Consider the following 22,924-nt stretch of genomic DNA (forward strand, 5'->3'; position numbering starts at 1 on the left):
TTCAATATAACCAGTTTATACAGTTGTCGAGGTGTACAATTAATTCTAAGATTAAGAGAAGCGAAACAACGACCTGAGACTCATTTCATTTCGAGGACATTAAGCAATTCTACAGACAAACATTGTAATTGAAGTGGTCGTCCTTACAGGCTAAGGAACGATAAACAATCATTTCATTACAGACTGAATAGAGTTGTGATGATATTATAAAATTGCTTGCAAATCGAATGCCGCATAGAATACTTGTTTACGGAAATCGGCAAAGCAAAGCATTGCGTTACGTAATCGATTCCTCTCTGCTTATCGTATTAAGTCGTGACAAAAATGTCGTGCATGCCTGCATTGCGTGTGTTGTTATTCATAGTTGTTCAATGCGTGACAGTCTACGAAGTTAACCATAGAAAGTGGTCGACTTTATTATGTAGCTGTCACAATGTCTTATTTATTGTAATCGTTTAAACAAGAAACAATATAACCAGTTTATACAGTTGTCATGGTGTACAATTGATTCGAAGATTAAGAGAAGCGAAACAACGACCTGAGACTCATTTATCATCGAGGACAGACAACAATTCTACAGACAAACTTTGTAATTGAAGTGGTCGTCCTTACAGGCTAAGGAACGATCAACAACCATTTCATTACAGAGTCATCAACGTTTTCATCATTTTTGATTTTTGTCTGTTGTTAGTAGCATGTGCTAATGTATGGGAAAAATTAAAAAAGGCTTAAAACGTGCACGAAAATGATAATAATTTGAATCCTACCACTCCACTACACTCAAATTAAGCAAACCAGGAACATGCTCACAAACAATCAATGGTATGATTTTTATCCTCCTACTGAGGAAAGTCTGTTCGCGACTTAAACCCGGCGACGATTTCTCATCACTCGAGCCCCGGTTACCGAGCTAACCTTTGTCTAAGTTCCGATTGTTACACATTTTTTATCTTTTGGTTTTGGATTTTTATATGGCGTTGCCCAAACTAGAACTGTCCACCAGGTCCACTGAACAGGAGCAAGTGTCGTTAATGTCTTGCTAAAGGCTATTACAATGGTATAGCTCCAACGGGTATCGAACATGGAAAATGAGCCGCATTTATTGCGAGGCCAGCTTTCGAACCACTCGTCTACCAAGCAAACGGTAACGTCAAACAACTTGCCCTAAGACACTGATAAACACCAGTGAGTGTTGCACCTGTTTTAGGGCGGCGGAACATGATTGTCATAACTGATTGCAGATAATCGACATGGTCACTAATAATTAATTGGTCGCTTCAAACATCTTTAAGTGAAATCTTTCAGTTTAACAACTCACTTGGCTTTTATCATGATCCGTTTTATTTCTTACATTTTGCTTTTCTCGGCTGCCTCAAAGAACTGCGGCACATAGCGTGGTGGAAACGGAAAATGGTATTACTACCTGCAAGAGCATTTTCGTATAATTAGCTTCAAACTTACACATGTGTATTTTGCGGTTTTTGCCCATAATAGAATATTGGGCTGACAGTGAGAGCTCCTTTTATTTTTCTGGCGAGTGTTTTTATCATAAATAAGAAATATTACACAACATGACACAATACTCAAAATACGTCATCCATAGCAAGTGTTTGCAAAATTTTCAACTAGCGTAGTGATCAACTTCATCTCTAACAATGCGGCACACCAAGGGAAACAAAATAGTAACATAAAGAGAACAATCACTGCAAAGTATAGCCAAGAAAATAATTTATCATAATTTTACATTTTTCATAATTTAAAAATCGACATACACCATATTTGTAAAGCAGTTAAGCAAGTACTTAAAAATCTGAAAACTATTGTAATGAACAAGTTGTACCAAATAATAGCATATATTTTTAATTAAAAGATATATTTAGATAACCAAACGCTTTGTAGATATGTCATAGAAATCTATTTACAACAAGAACAAAATAAAAACATGTTAAGCCAATTACTCCAAATATGGAAGGAATTGTAAAGAGTGATGTATGGTAGATGCAAAGGTACCATAGCATAATGAGGATACTCCCTGTAAAAGTAGCAAATGGTACAATTAAATCAATTACTGTACTTGTGCTCAAAACATACTCACATATTTTATATTATACAATACAGATTTCAATTCCACAATATCCAGCAAATTCATTTAACCAACCTAGAAAGGGTAGAAAGAAGTGTCCAATGCTTAACTCATCAATCGTGTTTTGGAGTTGACTAGACGCATTACTTGGACGGTTCTGGTCATCAGTGTTTGCAGACAAAAAGCAATGAAGAACAGGCAAGTTATCAGCATTTCTATCCTGTGCCGACTTTAAATTTGAATAATATTGCAGTTAACTGAAACAATGCTTAAAAAATTTTGCATAAACGTAAAAATAAATGTTTAGCAGCTATATCAAAAAAAATACTGCTTTGATTAAAACTCATTCAATTCTAATATCAAATAAATAAAATATAGAGTTGACACTAAATTTTAAAAGCCTGCTACAAATAAAACAAACACATACTTGATCAAAAGAGATCCCACATTGCTCTAGTGTTTGTGAAGTATTTCTTAATACTTGGCCTCGATATATGATTCTGTATCGATCTGAAGTTTCCGCAGGAAAAGCTTTTCTGTGTTCACAGGATCAAGATGAGACTTAATCTTTGTTTAATGTTAATACGTACATAATGTGTGCTATATCCAACTACCAAACACTTAAAAAATAATGTACTGCTGTTATTATTGCAATTGGGTATGTAAATAGAACTTATAAGCCTTAAAATGCACAAAGTGAATGATTGCATGGTGAAAAAATTATCAAACCTTCGAATTTCACCAACAGTTTCTGTGGATCGAACTTGAATAACTTTTATTGTGTCATCTAGAAATTTTAAACGTAGAAAATATTGGCCAGGAGCAGAAGCAGCTACATCTTCATCTGCAGAGGGGATTTGTTCTAAACATGTACAGTATGAGACAACACATAATATACATACAAGGTCTGTTCAAATAGTATCTGAACTGTGGGCATAAAAAATAGGCTGTTATGCTTTTCACATATTTTATTGTGTAGCCTTTAAACACAGGCCTTAGTGTGGCAGTAACATACTTAGATCCCAGTGATTTTACCACTACTTGTACATATTAGAGGCCCTTTTGTTGAATGCTACAAAAATTCCCCTATCGCGCTTGCAAAATCTCTTATGACTCAAATCTCACTTGGCATAGCTTTGAATTTAGAAAAGAACCAGAATTCAAGTGATGCCCAAGTTTAGACAATAATATGTCAAAAGCCTAATCCAAAAAGTTTAGATTATGTAAGCAGTATGAGTGAATGTGTTGTTATGGTTAACATGTCAAATGTTATTGATTGCTCGACCTAGTGATGTGTATTCAAGATACACAAACCACAAAACCACGTTGAAATAAGCAAACCAAATAAATATTGCTGAAACACTTTTGTGCCAGATGCTTTCAAAGGAACTTGCATCTCAGGACGAAAGCATATCTTGACACCAGTTGTAATAAATATCATAAAAGTTTGTTAAAACTCTCAGATTACTTCAGCTTGAATATGACCAATTTTTGTGAAACATGTGTCTATTAAATGCATTTGTCACTTTGCGCTAAAACAACCACTAAACAACAGCAGATTAGTACCAAGGTATGAAAAAGACGAAAACACGTCAACTGACTTCAAATTTTGTGAAAAAATGAAGCTACCAAAAACAAGATGCCTGCGCAATATTGCCAGTACAAAAAAGTCAGATATTTTATGAACATACCTCTTATGTTGTACAATAATGTTTACAACATTATTGTAATTACTCTTGCAAGCTAATAACATCATGGAAACGAGTTTGCGGCAGTAATTAAATTTAACCTTGACTTAGCTGACACGAAGTTGTTTCTTGTGTGTTTTCATTACTGGTATCATCAGCATTTGGTGGCTCTGATGGAACAGAAATACTTGGTTCTGCAGAATCATAACTTCTTCCTCTGTCACTAGTTGTGACGCCACTGGTGTCATGGTTAGTGTTTGAGCCTCCATTATTTTCAGAAGGTTCCACATTAAGGGATGCAGCAAGATGATTTGTTGCAGTTTGAAATATGACATTATTCCCAACGTCTGGTGAGAATGTATTGCTATTTGAGCCGGCTTGTGCACTTCAAACAAAATGATTACTCAAAGTAAAACTTTAATTGCAAAATACATCTTACCTTCACTTTTTTATTATTATTGACTATTTTTTAGAAACAAAATATTGAAAAAAATACCTGGGTCGAGATATGTATTGGTTATAAGGTCGCGGTGTAACTGCAGTAGATCTCCATGCTAAGATCAGTGGAATAATGCAAAGACATACAGTCAGCAGTAGTGCCAATATTTCATTATTACCTTGAAGAAGGAACTCAGATATTTCTTCTAACATAATCATATACTTAAAAAACAATGGATGCAAGACTTAATTCTAGAGAAAATAGAGAAAAAGACAGATCATTGTCATTAAGCTTTTGAAAACATGATGACATTATGGCTTGATTTTAAAATCTTATCCTTTTGAAGGTTTCTCATCTCAAAATGATTCTTTACATCGTGAGCTCCAGTTACTGACCTTCTTGCAAACTTTCATTTCTTGCGAATAGAACAAAGCACAAAATTCATGCTTAAGGCAAGGTATTTCCATGACAATATCAGCTCTGCTCAAAACCCAGGTTCGACAATGGAGACAGATTTCACCAATCAGTGGTGAACTAAGGGGAGGGTGTTGACTCGATACCTAAGTGGTTAGAGCAGGACTTTGCAATAATGTGTCCCTTTTTTGAAACCCAGTGGCGCCAGTGCTTTTGAGCAAAGCATTAACGGCGCTGGCTCCTGTCTATTGAACATAGTGAACAGTTCTAAATTCTGGTGACACAACAAAAAACAAGTAAAAACTGTCCGACAATGGGAACTTGCGAAAGGTCTAGCTCGATAACCGGAGCTTGATCATAATATCGGCATAAACAAACAGTCAGCATCTAATTTTTCGAGAGCGGGATATTTTTCAAAGTGTTTACTAAATTAATTCAATAATAATCCCACCGAGCCAAAATTTTTGCTTCTCATGACTGAACTACAAGGTTAGGTTGTGAATTTAAATATGCGCTAATTTTTAACTTAAAATGACACAAATCTAAAACTTATACGCGCTCTACCATTTCCCAAAACATTAATTTTGTTGTTTGTAACACTTCCGTGTGTATTTGTTAAATTAAAACCACGTTTGCACTTAGGGCAATATACTTTGTGGGTTTGGTGGCCATCGCAACCTTCCATCTTACAGAACAATTGTATTATTTCCACTTTGCAAAGGTTTAAAACTTGGGCTTTACCACTTTTTCTTTGTCCATTAATTGTTCCTAAGCATGTTCTTTATTGTGCTTAAACTAAAATGGACAGCATCGTTATTCTTCCACTGCACAGTTAATGCCGAAAAATAAACGATACAATAGCAAATAATCCTGCTAGAATGCCCGACCCAGACACTCAATACTCTCATGACGCATCGCAGCTACCTCAAAAATAAAATTAAAAAACAACCTTGAACACTCGCAAGGTTTACAACTCAAACCTCCAGCATACTAACCCTGGCCACAACGGCTACAGCATTGGATCTCCTGCGTGCAGTCGCCACACTCAATATAATGGCTGCCATGGCAGTAAGCTGCCAATGGCAGTAAGCTATACCGGTTACAAGTGATAGCAGCACGCTTTTCGAATAGTGGCTTAGGTACAAGATTTTTTGTCTCTTTGTTTTCTCCCTCCTGGGTTCTTGCCTTTCTCTCCTTTTTAATTTCTTTTTTCTCAAACGCCGTGTATTTTTTGTTTTCGCTGACGGCACACATTTTGTTTTATTGCCTTGCAGTACTTTTGGGCTTGATTATTGTAAAACAATAGAATTTCGCCAAGAATTTGTTATGTAGACAAGTTTGAGCAATCTGGCGATAAACTTAGGGCCAGCCGCCTACTTAGAAAGTCCAGTGACGGATCCAAACTGGAACAAAATTAAAATATTTGGGAATTTCCCAGTTGCGAAATGTGTTGGTCACGTCTCTCATGCCTCTTGGTACTTTCAATGACAAATAATACCATAATGATAAGTATGGCAATAGTATTTTATGTCATTGGCCTTTTGGAAAGTACCGGTAAGCTAATAAAACCCGATTCTTACTTAACCTTGTGATAGTTGACTCGAGCCACAAAATAACTAAAACAATTAAAACGTCACCTGAAAGTGCCCTACGAAAACCTACTTCTATACGTGGAAGATCAGCCTAGGGCGTATCATTGGAGGGAGAAAGACAGGAGATTTTATTTTGGCGTCTGCCGTCGCCCTAAGCCTCGCTTTGTTTTGTTAGTTGAGCGTCAGCATTAACCTTCAAATTGGCGAGTGTCCGTTTGCTTGGTTTTGCGTTTAAGATTTGCCAAATTTTTGGTTACTCTTTTAGTTTTCTCATCATCACATTCAAAGCACGTAGGCTAATCAGCCGAGAATTCTTTCCATCTTTTAACTTCGAGGCCCGCAGAGCCAAGCTACTTTGATTCCAACGTCAAAATGTCAGTTATAACGTCACAGGAAAGTCGTCACGATACAGCTAAGGAATTTGTGTGATGGAATTTGCTGTTTACCCTATTATTCTGAAACACCAACAATGTCTAACTTGAAACAGGGTTGACTTAAATACTAAAATACCAACTTAATGGTATGTGGTGCCGGTAGACATCATACCAAGTTGTTGTTTGTTTGTTTGCATTGAGTCTTGAGTCTTGCCCATGCAAGAACTTCGAGTCTTGCCCATGCAAGAAAACGAACAACAACCACTAGCAGGTGGTCATCATGGTGGTGACCTGACCAAAACACCCCCATTATTTCCTTATGTTTTTAAAAAACAGGTGGAACGGGGTAGACATCAGATTTTTTATCTCTTTTGCAACATTCAGATAACAAGTGATAGTGGTGGCTAGCATATTTTTAATTTATTGCAAAGAATGTTTACAGTTTGGATTTTTGTAGATAAGCTCTTCTGTGCTTGGGTTTGTGTTAGGGCAATTTTGGTAATTTTACATATAATTTAGTAATCTCGAAGTGTATCACGATAAACCTCAGAATCAACTTCACACTTAGCATCTGACACTGTTTTAGCAATGCACTCCAAAAACGCTAATAATTTTGGGAAAATGTAGTTGTACAGTTTTGCAAACTTTGTTTATAAGAGTAATTCCAGCATTCCTGTCATATGATCTTGATGGTGATCAATTTTTCATGACAAACTGGGGCTGTAGTTGGTGGTTGTGTTTTAAACCAAAACATGAATCGAGGTCGAGTCCTCTAATGCTGACAATACATTTTCCAATTATGGATCACTATCTTGTTGGTCACCACTCACTGAAAAGTCTTCATTTGTTTGATTATTCGGTTTCAGCAGAGTAATAAAAATCTGATTTGCAACATAATGTTGTTGATCGGACACCTTTAGCTGTAGTTTTTTCCAAAACAGAGTGACACTTGTGATAAATCATATCCAACGAAAATTTAAATTTTTTGTAAATTAATTTTTTTTAAATAACTGTAGCAAAGTTAACCTCAAATATTTTTATCTCAATTTTTTTGTAATACTTCATTTGCTTTCGAGTGAAATTGGTTGTTCTTTATTTAATATCATGCCTGTGTATTTTTTTAGTGGTTTTGCAAAATTGTTGTTCCTGTCGTACATTGGCTATCAGGATTTTGAAAAGTTGCAACTGATTGATGGTTGATTAAAAGTTGATTCATAAACTAACTTCTGTGAAAGGTACCTTGTCTTTCCCAGATAGCACATAGGATCAAAACTGAACTTTATTCAATTCATTAGCTCCGCACAGAAATTTCAATGTTGCTTACAGTATTTCTTAGATATTTAAAATTGTCTTGCAAGTATAGTAGTCAGCAGATAATTTTTGTTGGCCATTATTATTCATTTTTTACAACATGCATGCAATTGCAATCGATTTTGCTGTGAAATATGTTGTCTCTTTTTGGATAATTGCTAATCCTAAAGCTGTTACTCTGAAGGTGCATCATACCGAATCATAGTGTGATATACTTCTGGATCAGCGGCACACATGATCGTGGTATATGTTGTGTCACTATTGAAAACAAGCGGGACTGACAACACCTGCAAAAAAATTGCTTTACAATCTGGCACTGTTTTTGTAATGCACCTAAAAATACTAATAATTTTGTGTATTACCTTGTACAGCTCTGCAGGATTCATGTTTTCTCGGCCAACTTTGTTCATAGCTGCAATGCCAGCATCCCTTCTATCATCTGATTTTGGTGGCGCTTTCCATGGGTCATAATTAGTTTCTAGGACATACCACCTATAAGCAAGAAATTTACTTACAAGCTTCCCAGGAAAAGTAAACCCTTGATCTGTTATATACATTAGATTTAACTTTGTTAAAACAACTGTTAATATCATGCCAATGATGAGATCTCACTTGTCATTCATCAGCGTAACATTTCTGAGATTTCTTTGATCTTTTACCACAATGGCCCCCTCACCAGGTCTTATGCCTCCCACTATAAAATAAACTGGGGCTATAGTTGGTGTGTTTGAGAGAAGGCTTACTGCCGCTTGATAGTCCCTTGCGCCTTCAAGGACCTAAACATACATTAAACTGTAAACAGAATCAAATGAATCTGGAAAAATTGAGGTCTACTAACTAAAAAGCAATAACCTACATAGATGTACAAATTGATCATACCATTCTCTGTAACATGAATGTTGGCCAGGAGTCCTCTAGTGCTGATAGCAGATTTTCCCAAAGATGACCACTATTTCGTTGGTCACCACTCACTGAAAATGCTAGATTCTTTTGCCCAGTTATGACACCAATATAACCAGCATATGTTGTGGCCATGAATAGCGTCTGTGATGAAAGTTATTAATTTTGGAATTTAAATATTTTTATACTTTTTGAACAATAGCAAGAATAAACACACCTTTCCATTCTTCTGATAATCAACTTGAATAGTTAGTGGTTTCAAACGATCCCCAATATCATAATCCAAGTTTCTTCCGTGAATTAGCCTACCAGTTTTATCTGATGCAACAATACTTGCGCATGCTCTAAAATCATATAAAATATTTTTAGTAGTATGTATTGCAAAAACTTGTTTTTTGTTGACGTATTAAAACTAAAAAATTTGTAATCATCTTACTTAAATTGACCATTGTTAAAAGCTGAAATGTCATATACAAGATTTCCAAGCACTACATCTCCCAAATTTACGTTAAAGTTTTTGCTTATCCCACGTAATTCATCTGCAAATGGCTGGGGAATGTAACGATCCAAGTCTGCAGCAATTTTCTCCAGAATTGGGATGACTAGCTTTCCTGGCAAGTACTCACTGCAGCAAAGTTTAGCAAATAAAATTTACCCAATAGAAAACGTGAAGATAAGAGAAAGAAATTTATTCAGGAAAGTAGCTAACATATCAGAGAACATACTCCAACAAACTATGCACAGCTGCAATAATATCTTTTGGGTTGAAGTGCTTCAAGACATTGTTCCACCTGAAATACAAACTTTTTGTGAACAGACCCACCAGCAAACATGGCTGAAGAATATTCTTGCTCATGTAGGTTACCTTTCCATAGGTGGAAGATCAAGATTAACTACATAAGTCTTGGCTGCAGTTGCATCTTTTTCTGGTGTGACTACATTTTTGGTCATAGACAGAATGTCATTAAGGACTACTTGGTCCTCGTTGAAAGCACCAGCTGAAATTACTAAGGCTAAGAGTACTAGCGATTTCATAATCTAGGCAATCTTGCACAATAAAAGTAGTATTTTGGTTAGGTTGAATAGTTTAGTGTACCAATCATTATTGCTACTAGCACTAAATTTAGTGAGAAGATGTTTTACTGAGCAATCAGTGGTCTGGTAAATTATTGATGAAATTTATTAAAGACAATGCGCTTTTTCAGCATTTAGTGACCTTTGATGTTTGTTTTTCTAGTTGCAATGCAGCTAATCACTTAACTTCATGTCAAATATCATCACATCTGTTGCACTTCCAACTTGTTAGGCATGCTTGGTCGTTATTTTTAGCAACTGAAGGTGTAAGATACAGTGTTAAATGTTTTTGGGCATGAAATTAAGGTGTGCAAAAGCTAGTTCTTCCCATTGCAGCTATTATCTAGTAAATAGATATTTTAAAAAAGAAGTGAAATTGTTTTTTGATAGTGGTATGCAATCACACTTATGCATCTTTGAATGAGTTTCTGATTTTCACAGTACACCTGAAGAAGCAAGCTTATGTTTGTGAAAGCTCGTGTAGAAAAATATAAAGTTAACCTTCAGAGTGCCAAACTATATCCTGTTTTTTATTTTACTTTAAAATTTGATTAACACGGTTCAGACAACAGCATCTTTGAATGTCATTTTGTATATCACATGACAAACATAATTGTTTACCGATGTTTAGTAGTGACAAACATATTGCAGACAGTGTACACAATACTACATTTTTCTACGCCATTTTATTATGTAAGTGTGCCGTACATTACGCACAACCAAGTTTCAATTACAAACAAATAAACAACACAATTAGCTCAATAATATTTACTAATTGGAGGGTGCGTCGTATCGAATCATGGTGTGATAAACATCTGGATCTGCTGCACTCATAATGGTTGTATAGGTTGTGTTGGCATTGAACACTGGTGGAACTGATAAGACCTACCAAACTTTGTTATTAAATTTCTGAATTTGAACACTACTCAGTTGTCAAAATGTACTATTACTGCATATTCACCTTGTACAGTTCTGCAGAGTTCATGTTTTCTCGGCCAACTTTGTTCATAGCTGCAATGCCAGCGTCTCTTCTATCATCTGATTTTGGTGGTGTGTTCCATGGGTCATAATTAGTTTCCAGAATGTACCACCTTAAAGCAGGTATTCAAGCTACACACAAGTAACATATCTTAAGTCTATAAAATCCATTACCTGTGATCCATCAATGTGACATTTCTGAGATTTCTTTGGTCTTTAACAATAATGGCTCCTTCACCAGGTCTTATACCTCCCACTATAAAATAAACTGGGGCTATAGTTGGTGTGTTGGAGAGAAGAGTTACTGCCTCTCCATAATCCTTCGCGCGTTCCAGTACCTGAAATGGTTGTAAACTTATAGTTATCACATTTAAGGTTTTGATACTGTGTACTACAAGAAAATAACGTACCTTACAGCAACTTTGCAGTTTTTATCACATTTTGTATACACAATTACAAACCATTCTCTGTAACATGAATGTAGGCCATGAGCCCTCAAGAGCTGACAACAGATTTTCCCAAAGCTGGCCAGTATTTCGTTGATCACCACTCACGGAAAATGCTCCATTTCTAGAACCAGTTATGACTCCAATATAACCAACATAAGTTGTGGCCATAAAAAGTGTCTGCAAAACGAATATGTCAAGAAACGTTAAATTTTTTTTTAAGGGCAAAGTTTAATAATGATGTATTTTTATCTTTTATCGACTGCTGTTTGAGTTTTAGGCAACACTCTATGAAGATAAGCAAACCTTGCCATTTTTCTGGTAGTCAACTTGTATTGTGAGTGGCTTCAAGTGTTTCCCGATAACATAATCAAGATTTCTGCCATGGATTAATCTACCCATTTTATCTGATGTAACAATACTTGTGCATGCTCTGCACAGAAATAAAACATAGTTCAGCAAGATCATTGAAAACATATAAAATTTATTTACGCTTCAATAATGCATTAAGGTATGTTACAATTAGCATACTTGGACAAACCACTGTGAAAAGCAGAAATATCATAAACAAGATTCCCAAGGACAATATCTCCTAAATTTATTCCAAAGTTTTTGCTAATTCCTCGCAATTCATCAGCAAAAGGCTGTGAAATGTAATGATCCAAATCAGCTCCGATTTTTTCAAGAATTGGAATTAGGAGTTTCGATGGAAAAAATTTACTAAAATCAATAAAATACATAATAATGGCTGTCACAAAACATGCAGATTTGCAAGTTTAATGTATTAATGATTGACTTACTCCATCAGTGCATGTACGACTGCAGTAATATCTGTAGGATCAAAATGTTCCAAAACATTGTTCCACCTTACACAAATACAAAAACAATTGAAACCAACAAAGCAGATTCAACCGCTTGTTAACCTTTATTATTGATTCTTCAGGATTCATCACCTTTCCATTGGTGGAAGATCAAGATTCACTATGTAAGTATTGGCTGCAGTTGCATCTTTTCTTGGTATGACCACATCTTTTGTCATTGACAGTATGTCATGAAGGACTACTCGGTCTTCATTGAAAGCACGAACTGAAAACACCAAAGCTAAGAGTACTAGTGATTTCATAATTTGGGCAATCTTGCAAAACAGAAATAGAATAACTTATTTTATCATTTAAATATCTAGATGTAGATGAAAATATTGCAACTGTACTAACGATGACTGAGCATTGCTCTTTAGTTATTACAAGATAACCCTCCCTGTGCAATATGTGGCCCTAGTAAATTATTGACAAAATTTAATGTAAGTAACTAATGCAGTTTGAAGTGTCACTGACCTTTAATATTTATACTTTTATAATGGATTCAGCTTAAGCAAAGTGCATAATGTCATATTTCTTTATAACTCGTCAATGTTTGTTCATCATTTGGCGAGGTAAATCAGACAAACATTATGTTTTGCTTAATGAATTGACAATTACTTAAACTGTACATAAAAATAATCTTTTCTTTGAGCATTAAACTTATCAAATAGGATATGTATCTCCAACATACATTTCCCATCCCAAATCAAAATGTAAAAATGTTTCGCTAATGAAAAGAGAAAACTAGGTTTGCATTCACAATTTCACATCACATGATGAATGTAACATTTTTATTTTGCACACCGTAAGTGTAAACACAGTAAGTTTGTCTAAACTGTTCAATTATGCATACATATAAGCCATAACAGTGGTTTTGTAAGATGCTTGGAAATGGCTACACAATTCTATTATTTAGCAAATTAATACTCAATTTTTATTTAAAAAAATTCCAAATAAAACCGCATGAAAAAAGTTACAGGTAGTAGGCTTTCCAATCCAAAGATTTATTCATATGAGCAGTGTAAGTAATTAACCTTGGTGCAATTATTTTAGCTAATCAGAAGGTGCGTCGTATCGAATCATAGTGCGATACACATTAGGATCAGCTGCACTCATAATGGTTGTATATGTAGTGTGGGTATTGAACACTGGTGGAACAGATAAGACCTGCAAAATTTGTGTAATAAATAACTTCAGCGAATTTAGTTTCAATACCAGTACTCAGCGTCAATTTACTCATTTTCATTTCACCGTTTCATATCATTTCACTCATTTCATCATTCACCTTGTACAGCTCCTCAGGGTCCATGTTTTCTCGGCCAACTTTGTTCATAGCTGCAATGCCAGCGTCTCTTCTATCATCAAATTTTGGTGGTGCATTCCATGGGTCATAATTAGTTTCCAGAATATACCATCTGAAACATTAAAAGTGCACAAACTCAACATTTGTTTTTTGTGTAAAGTTGTTCATGTGTGAAATACCTTGAAACCTAAACAAGTCCATAGAACCATCGCTAAAGCCTGCAAATCGATATATTTTACCTGTTATCCATCAACGTAATATTTCTGAGATGTGCTTGGTCCCTAACAATAATGGCCCCTTCGCCAGGTTTTGCACCTCCTACTATAAAATAAACTGGAGCTATGGTTGGTGTACGGGAGAGAAGAGCTACAGCCTCCTGATAGTCTTTAGCATCTTCAAGTACCTTAAATGAAAAGTTGTGATGTCTCAAAAAAAATAAGTATGATGTAATTAATTATATTTTTGCCATATTTTGTATACACACCATTCTTTGTAACATGAATGTGGGCCACGAGCCATTTAGTGCTGACAAAAAATTTTCAAAAATATTTCCAGTATTTCGTTGATCGCCACTCACTGAGAATGCTCCATTTTTAGTACCAGTTATCACTCCAATATAACCAAGATAAGTTGTGGCCATAAAAAGCGTCTGAAAAGTATTTAACAAACATGTTCAAAATTATTTTTTCTTCAGGGCAAGATAATATCATGTATTTCTGTTGTATTTTGAGATGTTATTGTTAAAATCAGCATGAAAACATTCCAATGCACTTTATGAAGAGAAAGCTAACAGACCTTGCCATTCTTTTGATAATCAACTTGCATTGTAAGTGGCTTCAGCTTTTTTCCAATAAGGTAGTCAAGGTTTCTGCCATGAATTATTCTACCCATTTTATCCAAAGCAACAATGCTTGTGCAAGCCCTGGGGAAAACAATATGAACTTGGTTTATTTAAAGATTACAGGAAATGCTGCAGGATAGCAGATCCTATAAACACATTATCGTTAGTATAATTGGCAATACCGCAGTCTCAAATAAAATAAGATTGAAACAGTAGAAGCTTGTTAGTTTGAATACACTTTACCCAATTTTTTTAATAGCTTTGGTTAAGTTCACCAGTGCTAGCAATGTGCAATCGGAGTAAAGGCGATAAAAAATACAAAACTGTTTCTTTTTATTAACCTGTCTTGTATTAAAGTTTTTTTGCTACCGGTTTTATCGATTTTGGGTTACTCAAATGTTTTAATGAGTCCCTTCCATTTTAACTAAACAAGCTTCCCCTGCATGCACAGTACTTATACTTAGCCTACTTGGGAAAAATGCTGTGTGTAAAAGCAGACAGGTCATAAACGAGATTCCCAAGGACAAGATCACCTAAGCCTATTCGAAAGTTTTTGCTAATTCCTCGCAGTTCATCAGCGAATGGTTGTGGAATATAACGATCTAACTCACTCGCGACTACCTCAAGAATATAAAGTACCAGATTTGATGGCAAAAACTCTCTAAAAAATAACACAAAAGATCATATATTATGGAAAAATATAGTTTCTCTTAAAATACACTACAAAAATTACAAGTTTGTAAATTAATGGTCATCCTAACTGACTTACTGTATTAATGTACGTATTGCTACAGTAAAATCTTCGGGATTGAAATGTTGAAACACATTGTTCCATCTGTAATAAGTATATGCATAGGTTTCAAATAAAATTATACTTTACAGATCTTTCAATTAAAACTTCTTGAGACTCATTAGTCATTACCTTTCCATTGGAGGAAGATCAAGGTTGACAATGTAAGTTTTGGCCGAAACTGCTTCTTTACCTGGAGTTATCTCATCTTTAGTCATGGAAAGAAGCTCATCATTTGCAAGACGATACTGGTTAAATGCACTCACTGAAAGGGCTAAACCCAAAATTATCAACACTTTCATATTTACTACTGCCCCACTGAATTGAGTTTGATTACGTATATAATCTAGAACGTTTTAACAAAAATACATTCCTTTTTTATAAACATAACCTCCAATTACGAAAATTTTATTAAAGCACATGTTATTTTACCATCGTGCAAGCAGTTTACCCAGAACAGAATGATTGCTGCGACGCTTGATATTTAGCAAGACTTTTATATCATTTTCTCAAGCCAAATGGGTCTGCGTGAAAAAAAGTCCAATTGAAAGAAATGTGGGTCACAAAGTTTGGATGTTTGTTTACCTAGCTTCAAGTTACACTAATCAATAAGAATGAATGAGTGAGTGTGTGTTGATAACACTGCTGAAAATGGGTGACATATAGACCATACGGGTTCACGTTAGAAAAATGTGGGTCACAAAATTTTGATGTTTGTTTAGCTATCTTTAAATCTACAGCAATGCAAAATTACACAATTCAGTCAGAACAATTGAAGAATGTATTGATAAAACGAGGTAACGTTAAGTCAAATAGGTCCACACAGAAGAAATGTGGGTCATTAAGTTTGGATATTTGTTTACCAAGCTGCCAATCTATAGCAATGCAAAATACACACATCAGCCAGAACAAGGACATTAGGTCTTGATAACACACTTGTAAGTATAACTGGGAATAATTGAGAAAGAATTAGACTGAAAACTATCAAATATTACTACTTAAAATACCTTTTGTTAAGAATTATGAAGCATTTGTATGCAGTGCATGTGCAATAATGTATGCAGTGCAGTGCACAATATGATTAAATGTCTTTGTAAAGTATACATGCTATGCACATGACCCAATTTAGAATTTTATTCAACTGGTGTAATTCAATTTCGTTTGTTTTTACGATAAATGCAGTAAATACAAATGAAGATCTTCTGATCAGTGAAAAAACGTTTGTGGCTTTAAGTTTAATTAGCAAATATTGTGAAAAATAGGTTTTGTGCCAAGCGAAAGGAATTAAAGGCAATAACACGTATTATGAAACGATTACAAGACATGACGAAAGGCATACATTATAATGATAAACAAACAAAAATAGATATACCCAATGATATGAAATAAAACTACCATTAATACTCCATGACAAATGACAATAAACAAATATTAAGCAATTTTTGAAGAAATTCAGATACAAACATTTGCGTTACAGAATCTCTTCAAATGGTATAAAAACAATTCTTAAAACAACTTAAAATCATGTAAGTGCATCATTTAACGTTCTATGACATATAAGCTACTAATATGTAACCATCAAATATTATTCCCTTGTGCAAGCATAAGTACTAGTACTGGAAGGACTTACTTGGAACAAAATATGGTTATAGCAAAGAAAAATTCTGATTGCAATCACTCAGATTTTCAAGCATCCCACTTTTACAGGTCTATTGAAAAAAGACATGCACTATATTTTTGAATGTGTGGCATTTTCCAACATAGCGAAGAAGGACTTTACAGCAAGAGAATATGGCTTCGGTCAAACAAAAATTAAGATTTAAACAAACGTGAACTTGTGAAAAGCAGTGGTCAAAAAAATTGGTTGATCAGCTTTTATTCAATACATTTCGTAAATTAATGGCAGTAAATTACTTCAGTGCTGGTGCATCATACCGGACCATGGTATGATAGTAAGACTGTGCTGCGCTCATAATGGTTGTGTAAGTTGTCTGACCATTGCAGACAGGAGGTGTGGAGAGAACCTGAAATTTCAAAAGACATGTACGAGATCAGAGCAGCTTAAATCACGTTTCCAGTGGACTCTGTCATGCATGAACGATTTAGTTGTACATGTCAAAATCTAGTCAATAAATAATAGAAATAAAACCAAGCTATTTTATGAAAAGTAAATTGTGGGGTATTATGGCAATGTCCATCTATATTATGAACAATAACAGAGACCATTTCTTGGAAAAAACAAGTCTCCTTTTTATGTGACGTATTTCAAATTTTGCAGAATGTTTGTGTGTGACTAATAAATCATGATAATGTAAACCACTTAGAGCAGGAAATGAAAAACATACACCACTTCTGAGAACGAATCAATTTGCGGTCAAATATGGTAAACAAGGAAGCAAGACTTACAACATGTCACAAGACTTTACAAAACATCTGACTGCTCTCCGGAAACACATTTGACAAAATATCTTAAAACTAACCTTATAAAGTTCTGTTCTGTTCATACTTTTTTCTCCAATTTTGACAAGAGAAGCAACTGCCGCATCACGCCTATCATCAGACTTTGGTGGTTTATTCCACGGATCATAATTTGTCTCAACAATGAACCAACTGAAATATAAGTGGAGCTTTTTGTAACCAGCAAATTGAGTAAAAAACAGCTTTGGATTACATTGTGAACAGCATTCAGAAAAATCCACAAAAAATGCACTGTACAAAGTGTAATTGTTGTGAATGTATCGCTGTGTGTATAAAATACTCACGGATGGGTAAAATTTTCACCAAGCCGAATGACTGCTTCTGTAGTTTTACTGTTTTTCACAATAATTGCACCTTCGTTGCCCTTCAGTCCCCCAAGAATGAAATAGACCGGTGCTATAGTTGGCGTGTTTGTAACTTGATTTAACGCTGACACATAATCTGACGACTCTTGAAGAATCTGAAAAAATTTCCAAAATAATAGTCATAACATGGTAGTAACACCAAGTTCCTTTAATTTGCCAGAAACATTCAAACCTGCACAAGTAAAGAAAACAGTTACAAGCGATTTTAAGATCATTTTCTAATATGACATATCATACGAAAAATGGGTTACTTAGAGGGCATACCCGTCTTTCTGTGAAGAAAGTAAAGTGGGAACCTTCGAGAGCAGCTAAAATATTGAACCAGATATTTCCAGAATATCTTTCATCACCAGAAATTGAGAAGGCACCAGGACGGTAACCGGTAATTAGTCCAATGTAGCCAACATATGTCGTCCCCATGTAAGCGGTCTACGTATAAAAAAGCAAATGGAGAACTATTTTACATGAAAAATTAATTGTTAAAAAGTCAAAAAAGCAAGGTATCACTAACAATAACTGGTTATTTTATAACGATCACCATAAATATACATGCTACCTCAAAGATGCTACTATGACTGAGAATTATTTTTTCTTGGTAATTTGTGTGCCACAACGTACCTTACCATTTTGCTGGAAATCAACCTGAATTGTAATATTTCGAAGAACTGATGGACTAAGCTCATAATCAAGGTTACGACCTTGTATTATTTGTCCAAGATTATTACGTGTTACAATGCTTGTGCATGCCCTGTATAGACAACAAATAATTCCATTCAATTGACAACGAAACTTTAAGAATTTATCCTAATTCCACATAAATTGTTTAGATTACTCAACATGTACAGAAAACTTAAAAATCAGTAATAGAATAGATCATTTGCTTACTTGGAAGAGCTGTTACTTGCATACGCAGTAAAGTCATAGATTAAATTGATAAGAACAATTTGACCAAGAGGAATTCCAGAACTATCACTTAGACCCCTCATTTCATCAGCATAAGGTTCTGGTATGAACTTGTCTAAATCACCAAGTATCCGTTGAATAACATTCGTCAGTTCTGGAGAAGGGACAACGGCACTGTGACAAAAGCATACAAGATGTTGTTATAGTACTGATATATCTAGCAATTGACAACATACATAGCAAATGGTATTACCAAACAAATAATCTTTAATTAATAAAATACGCTTTTTTTAAATATATATGTTTTGTATACACTGTTTTTCATCTTGATCAATATAACAATTATACAGCAATACCTACTCATAATTCTGCATTTTATATAAACTTTGAATCAACTTTCTGCAATGACAGGCATAACACAATGTTCTATATTTAACTTCTTATAGGGGGAAACATAATAAAAGTTCTGTTTAATATGCATAATGACACTTACAAATCTGTTTTATGAGTACATTTCCATGTTTTTCAGGAGTACATTTGCACATGAAGAACATGAGCTCAGTTTAAATTAGTATGACTGGCACAATAATTATATATAACATACTTACTCAATAATTTGGTTCAGTCCTTGCTTTAAATAGGTAAGATCATAACCTTCAATTAAATTTTTCCATCTGAAATAAAAAAATTGGAGGTATTAATTTCATTTCAAAAAAAACGACAAATGTGCTAAAAATATTTGTTACCGGTACATTATCAGTCTCCAGATTAAACAAAAACATGAGTATAGTGTAACATCTAAGAATGTCCTTAATAGAATGCTTAACAGTTGCAGAATATTCTTGATTAATTAATTTTCAATATAGAATATCGATTAGCATTTTAAAAACCATTGACTTTCAAGTATGAATACTGTACTGGTGTTTATAAATTAAATAATTCAATTAATCGCTTTTCAAATTAATTAGAAAACAGCATACATGGGCTTGGCATCAAACCAAGCTTTCCTTCATAAAAATGCACAACAGTCGCAATAAAAATACGAAAAAGGTTATTTGTTAACTTAATACAGAAAATTCACATTCTATATGCATTCATACAGTTCATAACAATGTATCCGCTATACCTTTCAGACGGAGCCAAATCAAGATCAACAATGTATGTTTTTGCAGGTGCAGCAGGTTTGCCTACGTTGTTTGTATCAAACGGTTTTTCAAATTGTACTGGCAATGCAAATATGCCCACCAAAAGAAACGGAAACATGATCAGAAAATATGATTCCATATTCCCTGATTTGTATTGCGCTAAATGTTAATTGATGTCCTATATACGTACCAGTTAAATCTAGATAACTTTAACGTATAAATATATCCTGTAAGCAATTAACAACAACAATTAACATTTGTTGCAAAACCCATGCAAAGCTAAGAATTTGAATAAATACATGTTTAGACACTGCAGTTGGCTGACTGCTGTATGATTTTATAGCTCGGTAACTTTGATGGTGCAAGATAAAGAAAAACAAGAGATTTTTGGACCTCTAACTATAAACATCTTGTTTACTGATCAGTTTGGAAAGTTTGCTGTTTTTGGATGAGAAATCCCCGCACAACAAGATGAAACAATAGCCGTTAGACATGCGCAATTAATTTTAATCCCTCTCGCACTTAGCAAAGTTTCTTATCTACTTTACACTAGACAAGATTAACATATGTTAATAAATCAAGATTTGGCTTGTTTCTTCGACTTACAAAAAAAGATTTTGAGGGTCTTTTAAGTTTTAAACGATCTTTAATGCAGACGTGTTAAAGAACTATTACGTCTTTTTTTCTTCCAATTTTAGTAATCAAGTCTGCATGTGGAAGTAAATCAGGAAAAAAGCTCATTTCTATTAATTCACTGCGCAATACGCTAACACATCACAATTCATTCAATGGCTAATTTAACACCACATAAGTAGCCAAAACCTAAATGCACTTTCTTCGTAGAAAGACGACATTCGTAGAAAAGCACCTCATTTGTTCTCTGTTTAGCCATTTCCGGGTATACTGTCCTGTCAATACGCCATGTTGTCACAACTCATTAACCCATACATCTAAGATTCTACGAAAGAATAGCAAATTTTTTAGTTTCGAACTAGGGACTTTCTCAAAATTTTGCAAAAAAAAAAAAGAAACTAAAGTCAAATGCAAAAAGTCGAATTAACTTATAGAATTCCATAGTTAATAGTAAGTCAAAAGTCATAGAATGGTAGCAATTGTAATTCTATATGTTTTCACAAAGGTATCTCGAACGGGTAAGCGATACGTTCGCAAAAATAATTTTCGATTTTGCATCATTAGAACGTTGTTGCCATAGAAATAAATACCTTAGTTAGCAAGGAAAAGCTGCGGATTCTATTTAAAGCATTGAAAATATTTGAAGGTAAATACGAAAATACTAAAAGCTTCAAGGTCGACTTTTAAACAAAAACCACATCAAAACCTTGATGGAAACTCGACTGTGTTGTCATTTTTGTCACGCATGAACGCTTTTTGGTAGCAAGTTCTTCGGACTGCAAATAACAGGTTTCTACGAAAGTCGTAATGACTCCAATCCAACCCGAGTCATTTTTTCAAAGACTTGACTTGTCTCGAATCTCTTTTTAAAAAGTAAATAAATGACTTGTCTCCAGTAGAATCTATATTCAAAATGACTCGAGTTGCTTCGTTTTGAATACTGTACGTTTCAGCATTAAGGTAAAAGAGTCTCGATTTATTGGTCCGAACACATTAAAGTGAACGAATTGAAAATGAATTTATTTGTCTACGAACGCGTGCGGTGGAACCAACTTGAGCGAATTCTGTAATAACTTAATTCTAAACGTTTCTGGTTGACGTAATGTTTTTTTTGATCTATGTTTGACTTGATTTCAAATATCACTTGACTTGACTCGATTCTTATTTACCAAGTGACTCGACTCGACTTGAGTCACTTATACCAAAACGCTCAGCTTGGCTTGAGTCTTAAAACATGAATAACTTGACTTGGTTTGTAAATAGAGATTGATGACTTTGTTACGACTTTGGTTTCTAGACTTTCTACTCATTCTGTTCGTCCTAGAAACCATAGTGGGCTAATCAAACGTTGCAGCTGGGCAAAATTGGATATAAACAAACCAATTTGCAACGTTTCATGGAGATTCAAGATGTTCCACATGTTCCTTTTCTATCCATCATAGCCTAGCCACAAGGGTAATCAATTAATCTGTGGCGACTGGCATCATGTCACCGGAAAGCCATGGACAATTTCATTTAATTTATTTCTTTTACGGAATTCTGAAAGGGAAATGTAGTTTGCATATCTTTTAAAAGCTACTTTGCGAAAAAATTGAACTATGCATTATGTCACTGAATATCTGTGAAATATGTTTTGATGCCTATTATAATTATAGACAATTTTTGAAATTTTTAGTTAGGCCTTAGCTAGGCTAGTAAGAAAGTTTATGCTATTTTTATTCATGTAAACTTTGCGTGGGTATTCAAATGTTGCACTGTATCCTATAATAGTCAAACCTGGGCTTTAAAACCAGTTTACAAAGAATAATAAAAACAAGAGGCATAGGCCTAATCTATACAAGAATCAAAATTGAAACTAAGTTATTCCACTATTTCTTAAAAACGACGAAAGGTTTTGCACACATACGCTTCTGTGTGCCAGTCTGCACATGCAAACAAATATAACATATACCATTTCAACATTATTTTCTCTTGTAATTATGTAACAATTGCGATAATCAACTATTTAAACAACAACGTTTTTATGATTTTTGTTATAATGTCACAATCTTTATTCTCAGACTGAGCAAAGTTTTTGCACAACTTTAACTCGGTGACGATTCCTCATCTTTCGAGTCACAGTTATATAGAAACTGTGACCACCGAACCACAACCACGTGACTCTATGTTACGTCATAAGCCTACGTGTGGAAAACATCTGCATCGGAAACGATCATGTGAAGACCGCGTGATCAGAAACGAAGAAAAAAGACCTTACCTCAATTGAACTGGTACAAAAATTGGAAAACACACACATGGGAATTGAGA

General features: G+C 34.5%; 5 protein-coding genes across 5 annotated transcripts; all 5 read right to left on the reverse strand.

Annotated features, from left to right (window-relative positions):
- Positions 1–1,504: 1,504 nt before the first annotated feature.
- LOC143465865 (transmembrane and ubiquitin-like domain-containing protein 1) lies at positions 1,505–5,607 on the reverse strand. The gene is made up of 6 exons (XM_076964380.1): positions 4,268–5,607; positions 3,873–4,156; positions 2,813–2,945; positions 2,511–2,619; positions 2,159–2,312; positions 1,505–2,032 (listed from the first exon to the last, which is right to left on the reverse strand). The coding sequence occupies exons 1-6, from the start codon at positions 4,426–4,428 to the stop codon at positions 1,905–1,907; spliced, it is 969 nt and encodes a 322-aa protein (XP_076820495.1). The 5' UTR covers positions 4,429–5,607; the 3' UTR covers positions 1,505–1,904.
- A 2,357-nt stretch (positions 5,608–7,964) lies between these two features.
- Positions 7,965–9,901, reverse strand: LOC143464862 (N-acylethanolamine-hydrolyzing acid amidase-like). Its single transcript, XM_076962889.1, has 8 exons — positions 9,667–9,901; positions 9,527–9,592; positions 9,238–9,426; positions 9,019–9,145; positions 8,781–8,945; positions 8,514–8,677; positions 8,264–8,393; positions 7,965–8,188 (listed from the first exon to the last, which is right to left on the reverse strand). Exons 1-8 carry the CDS (start codon positions 9,834–9,836, stop codon positions 8,075–8,077), a joined length of 1,125 nt encoding a protein of 374 aa, XP_076819004.1. The 5' UTR covers positions 9,837–9,901; the 3' UTR covers positions 7,965–8,074.
- A 641-nt stretch (positions 9,902–10,542) lies between these two features.
- On the reverse strand, positions 10,543–12,422 carry LOC143464863 (N-acylethanolamine-hydrolyzing acid amidase-like). The gene is made up of 8 exons (XM_076962891.1): positions 12,253–12,422; positions 12,100–12,165; positions 11,831–12,019; positions 11,606–11,732; positions 11,315–11,479; positions 11,028–11,191; positions 10,837–10,966; positions 10,543–10,760 (listed from the first exon to the last, which is right to left on the reverse strand). Exons 1-8 carry the CDS (start codon positions 12,420–12,422, stop codon positions 10,647–10,649), a joined length of 1,125 nt encoding a protein of 374 aa, XP_076819006.1. The 3' UTR covers positions 10,543–10,646.
- Positions 12,423–12,935: 513 nt separating this feature from the next.
- LOC143464861 (N-acylethanolamine-hydrolyzing acid amidase-like) lies at positions 12,936–15,571 on the reverse strand. The gene is made up of 8 exons (XM_076962888.1): positions 15,226–15,571; positions 15,073–15,138; positions 14,773–14,964; positions 14,258–14,384; positions 13,947–14,111; positions 13,702–13,865; positions 13,445–13,574; positions 12,936–13,326 (listed from the first exon to the last, which is right to left on the reverse strand). The coding sequence occupies exons 1-8, from the start codon at positions 15,393–15,395 to the stop codon at positions 13,213–13,215; spliced, it is 1,128 nt and encodes a 375-aa protein (XP_076819003.1). The 5' UTR covers positions 15,396–15,571; the 3' UTR covers positions 12,936–13,212.
- Positions 15,572–16,209: 638 nt separating this feature from the next.
- Positions 16,210–20,231, reverse strand: LOC143464860 (N-acylethanolamine-hydrolyzing acid amidase-like). The gene is made up of 8 exons (XM_076962887.1): positions 19,966–20,231; positions 19,448–19,513; positions 18,822–19,013; positions 18,555–18,684; positions 18,201–18,365; positions 17,856–18,031; positions 17,574–17,703; positions 16,210–17,117 (listed from the first exon to the last, which is right to left on the reverse strand). Exons 1-8 carry the CDS (start codon positions 20,121–20,123, stop codon positions 17,004–17,006), a joined length of 1,131 nt encoding a protein of 376 aa, XP_076819002.1. The 5' UTR covers positions 20,124–20,231; the 3' UTR covers positions 16,210–17,003.
- Between the last annotated feature and the right edge of the window lie 2,693 nt (positions 20,232–22,924).

Source organism: Clavelina lepadiformis, chromosome 7, assembly GCF_947623445.1.
Source record: "Clavelina lepadiformis chromosome 7, kaClaLepa1.1, whole genome shotgun sequence".
NCBI classification, from domain to species: domain Eukaryota; kingdom Metazoa; phylum Chordata; class Ascidiacea; order Aplousobranchia; family Clavelinidae; genus Clavelina; species Clavelina lepadiformis.

Excerpts from the sequence above, each read along its gene's own strand:
- LOC143465865 (XM_076964380.1), bottom strand. The coding sequence starts at position 4,428 with ATGATTATGTTAGAAGAAATATCTGAGTTCCTTCTTCAAGGTAATAAT. Across the intron at positions 2,313-2,510 it reads GTGGGATCTCTTTTGATCAA|TCGGCACAGGATAGAAATGC; the intron begins GTATGTGTTTGT and ends TCAAATTTAAAG. Across the intron at positions 2,033-2,158 it reads CTTCTTTCTACCCTTTCTAG|GGAGTATCCTCATTATGCTA; the intron begins GTTGGTTAAATG and ends CTACTTTTACAG.
- LOC143464862 (XM_076962889.1), bottom strand. The coding sequence starts at position 9,836 with ATGAAATCGCTAGTACTCTTAGCCTTAGTAATTTCAGCTGGTGCTTTC. Across the intron at positions 9,427-9,526 it reads GCTGTGCATAGTTTGTTGGA|TGAGTACTTGCCAGGAAAGC; the intron begins GTATGTTCTCTG and ends ACTTTGCTGCAG. Across the intron at positions 8,946-9,018 it reads ATTATCAGAAGAATGGAAAG|ACGCTATTCATGGCCACAAC; the intron begins GTGTGTTTATTC and ends CTTTCATCACAG.
- LOC143464863 (XM_076962891.1), bottom strand. The coding sequence starts at position 12,422 with ATGAAATCACTAGTACTCTTAGCTTTGGTGTTTTCAGTTCGTGCTTTC. Across the intron at positions 11,733-11,830 it reads TTTCACAGTGGTTTGTCCAA|AGCATGCACAAGTATTGTTA; the intron begins GTATGCTAATTG and ends ATTTCTGTGCAG. Across the intron at positions 10,967-11,027 it reads GTCACATTGATGGATCACAG|GTGGTACATTCTGGAAACTA; the intron begins GTAATGGATTTT and ends ACCTGCTTTAAG.
- LOC143464861 (XM_076962888.1), bottom strand. The coding sequence starts at position 15,395 with ATGAAAGTGTTGATAATTTTGGGTTTAGCCCTTTCAGTGAGTGCATTT. Across the intron at positions 14,112-14,257 it reads ATTATCAAAAGAATGGCAAG|ACGCTTTTTATGGCCACAAC; the intron begins GTCTGTTAGCTT and ends AATACTTTTCAG. Across the intron at positions 13,327-13,444 it reads ACCCTGAGGAGCTGTACAAG|GTCTTATCTGTTCCACCAGT; the intron begins GTGAATGATGAA and ends CAAATTTTGCAG.
- LOC143464860 (XM_076962887.1), bottom strand. The coding sequence starts at position 20,123 with ATGGAATCATATTTTCTGATCATGTTTCCGTTTCTTTTGGTGGGCATA. Across the intron at positions 19,014-19,447 it reads GGACTGAACCAAATTATTGA|TGCCGTTGTCCCTTCTCCAG; the intron begins GTAAGTATGTTA and ends CTTTTGTCACAG. Across the intron at positions 17,704-17,855 it reads GGTGAAAATTTTACCCATCC|TTGGTTCATTGTTGAGACAA; the intron begins GTGAGTATTTTA and ends CTTATATTTCAG.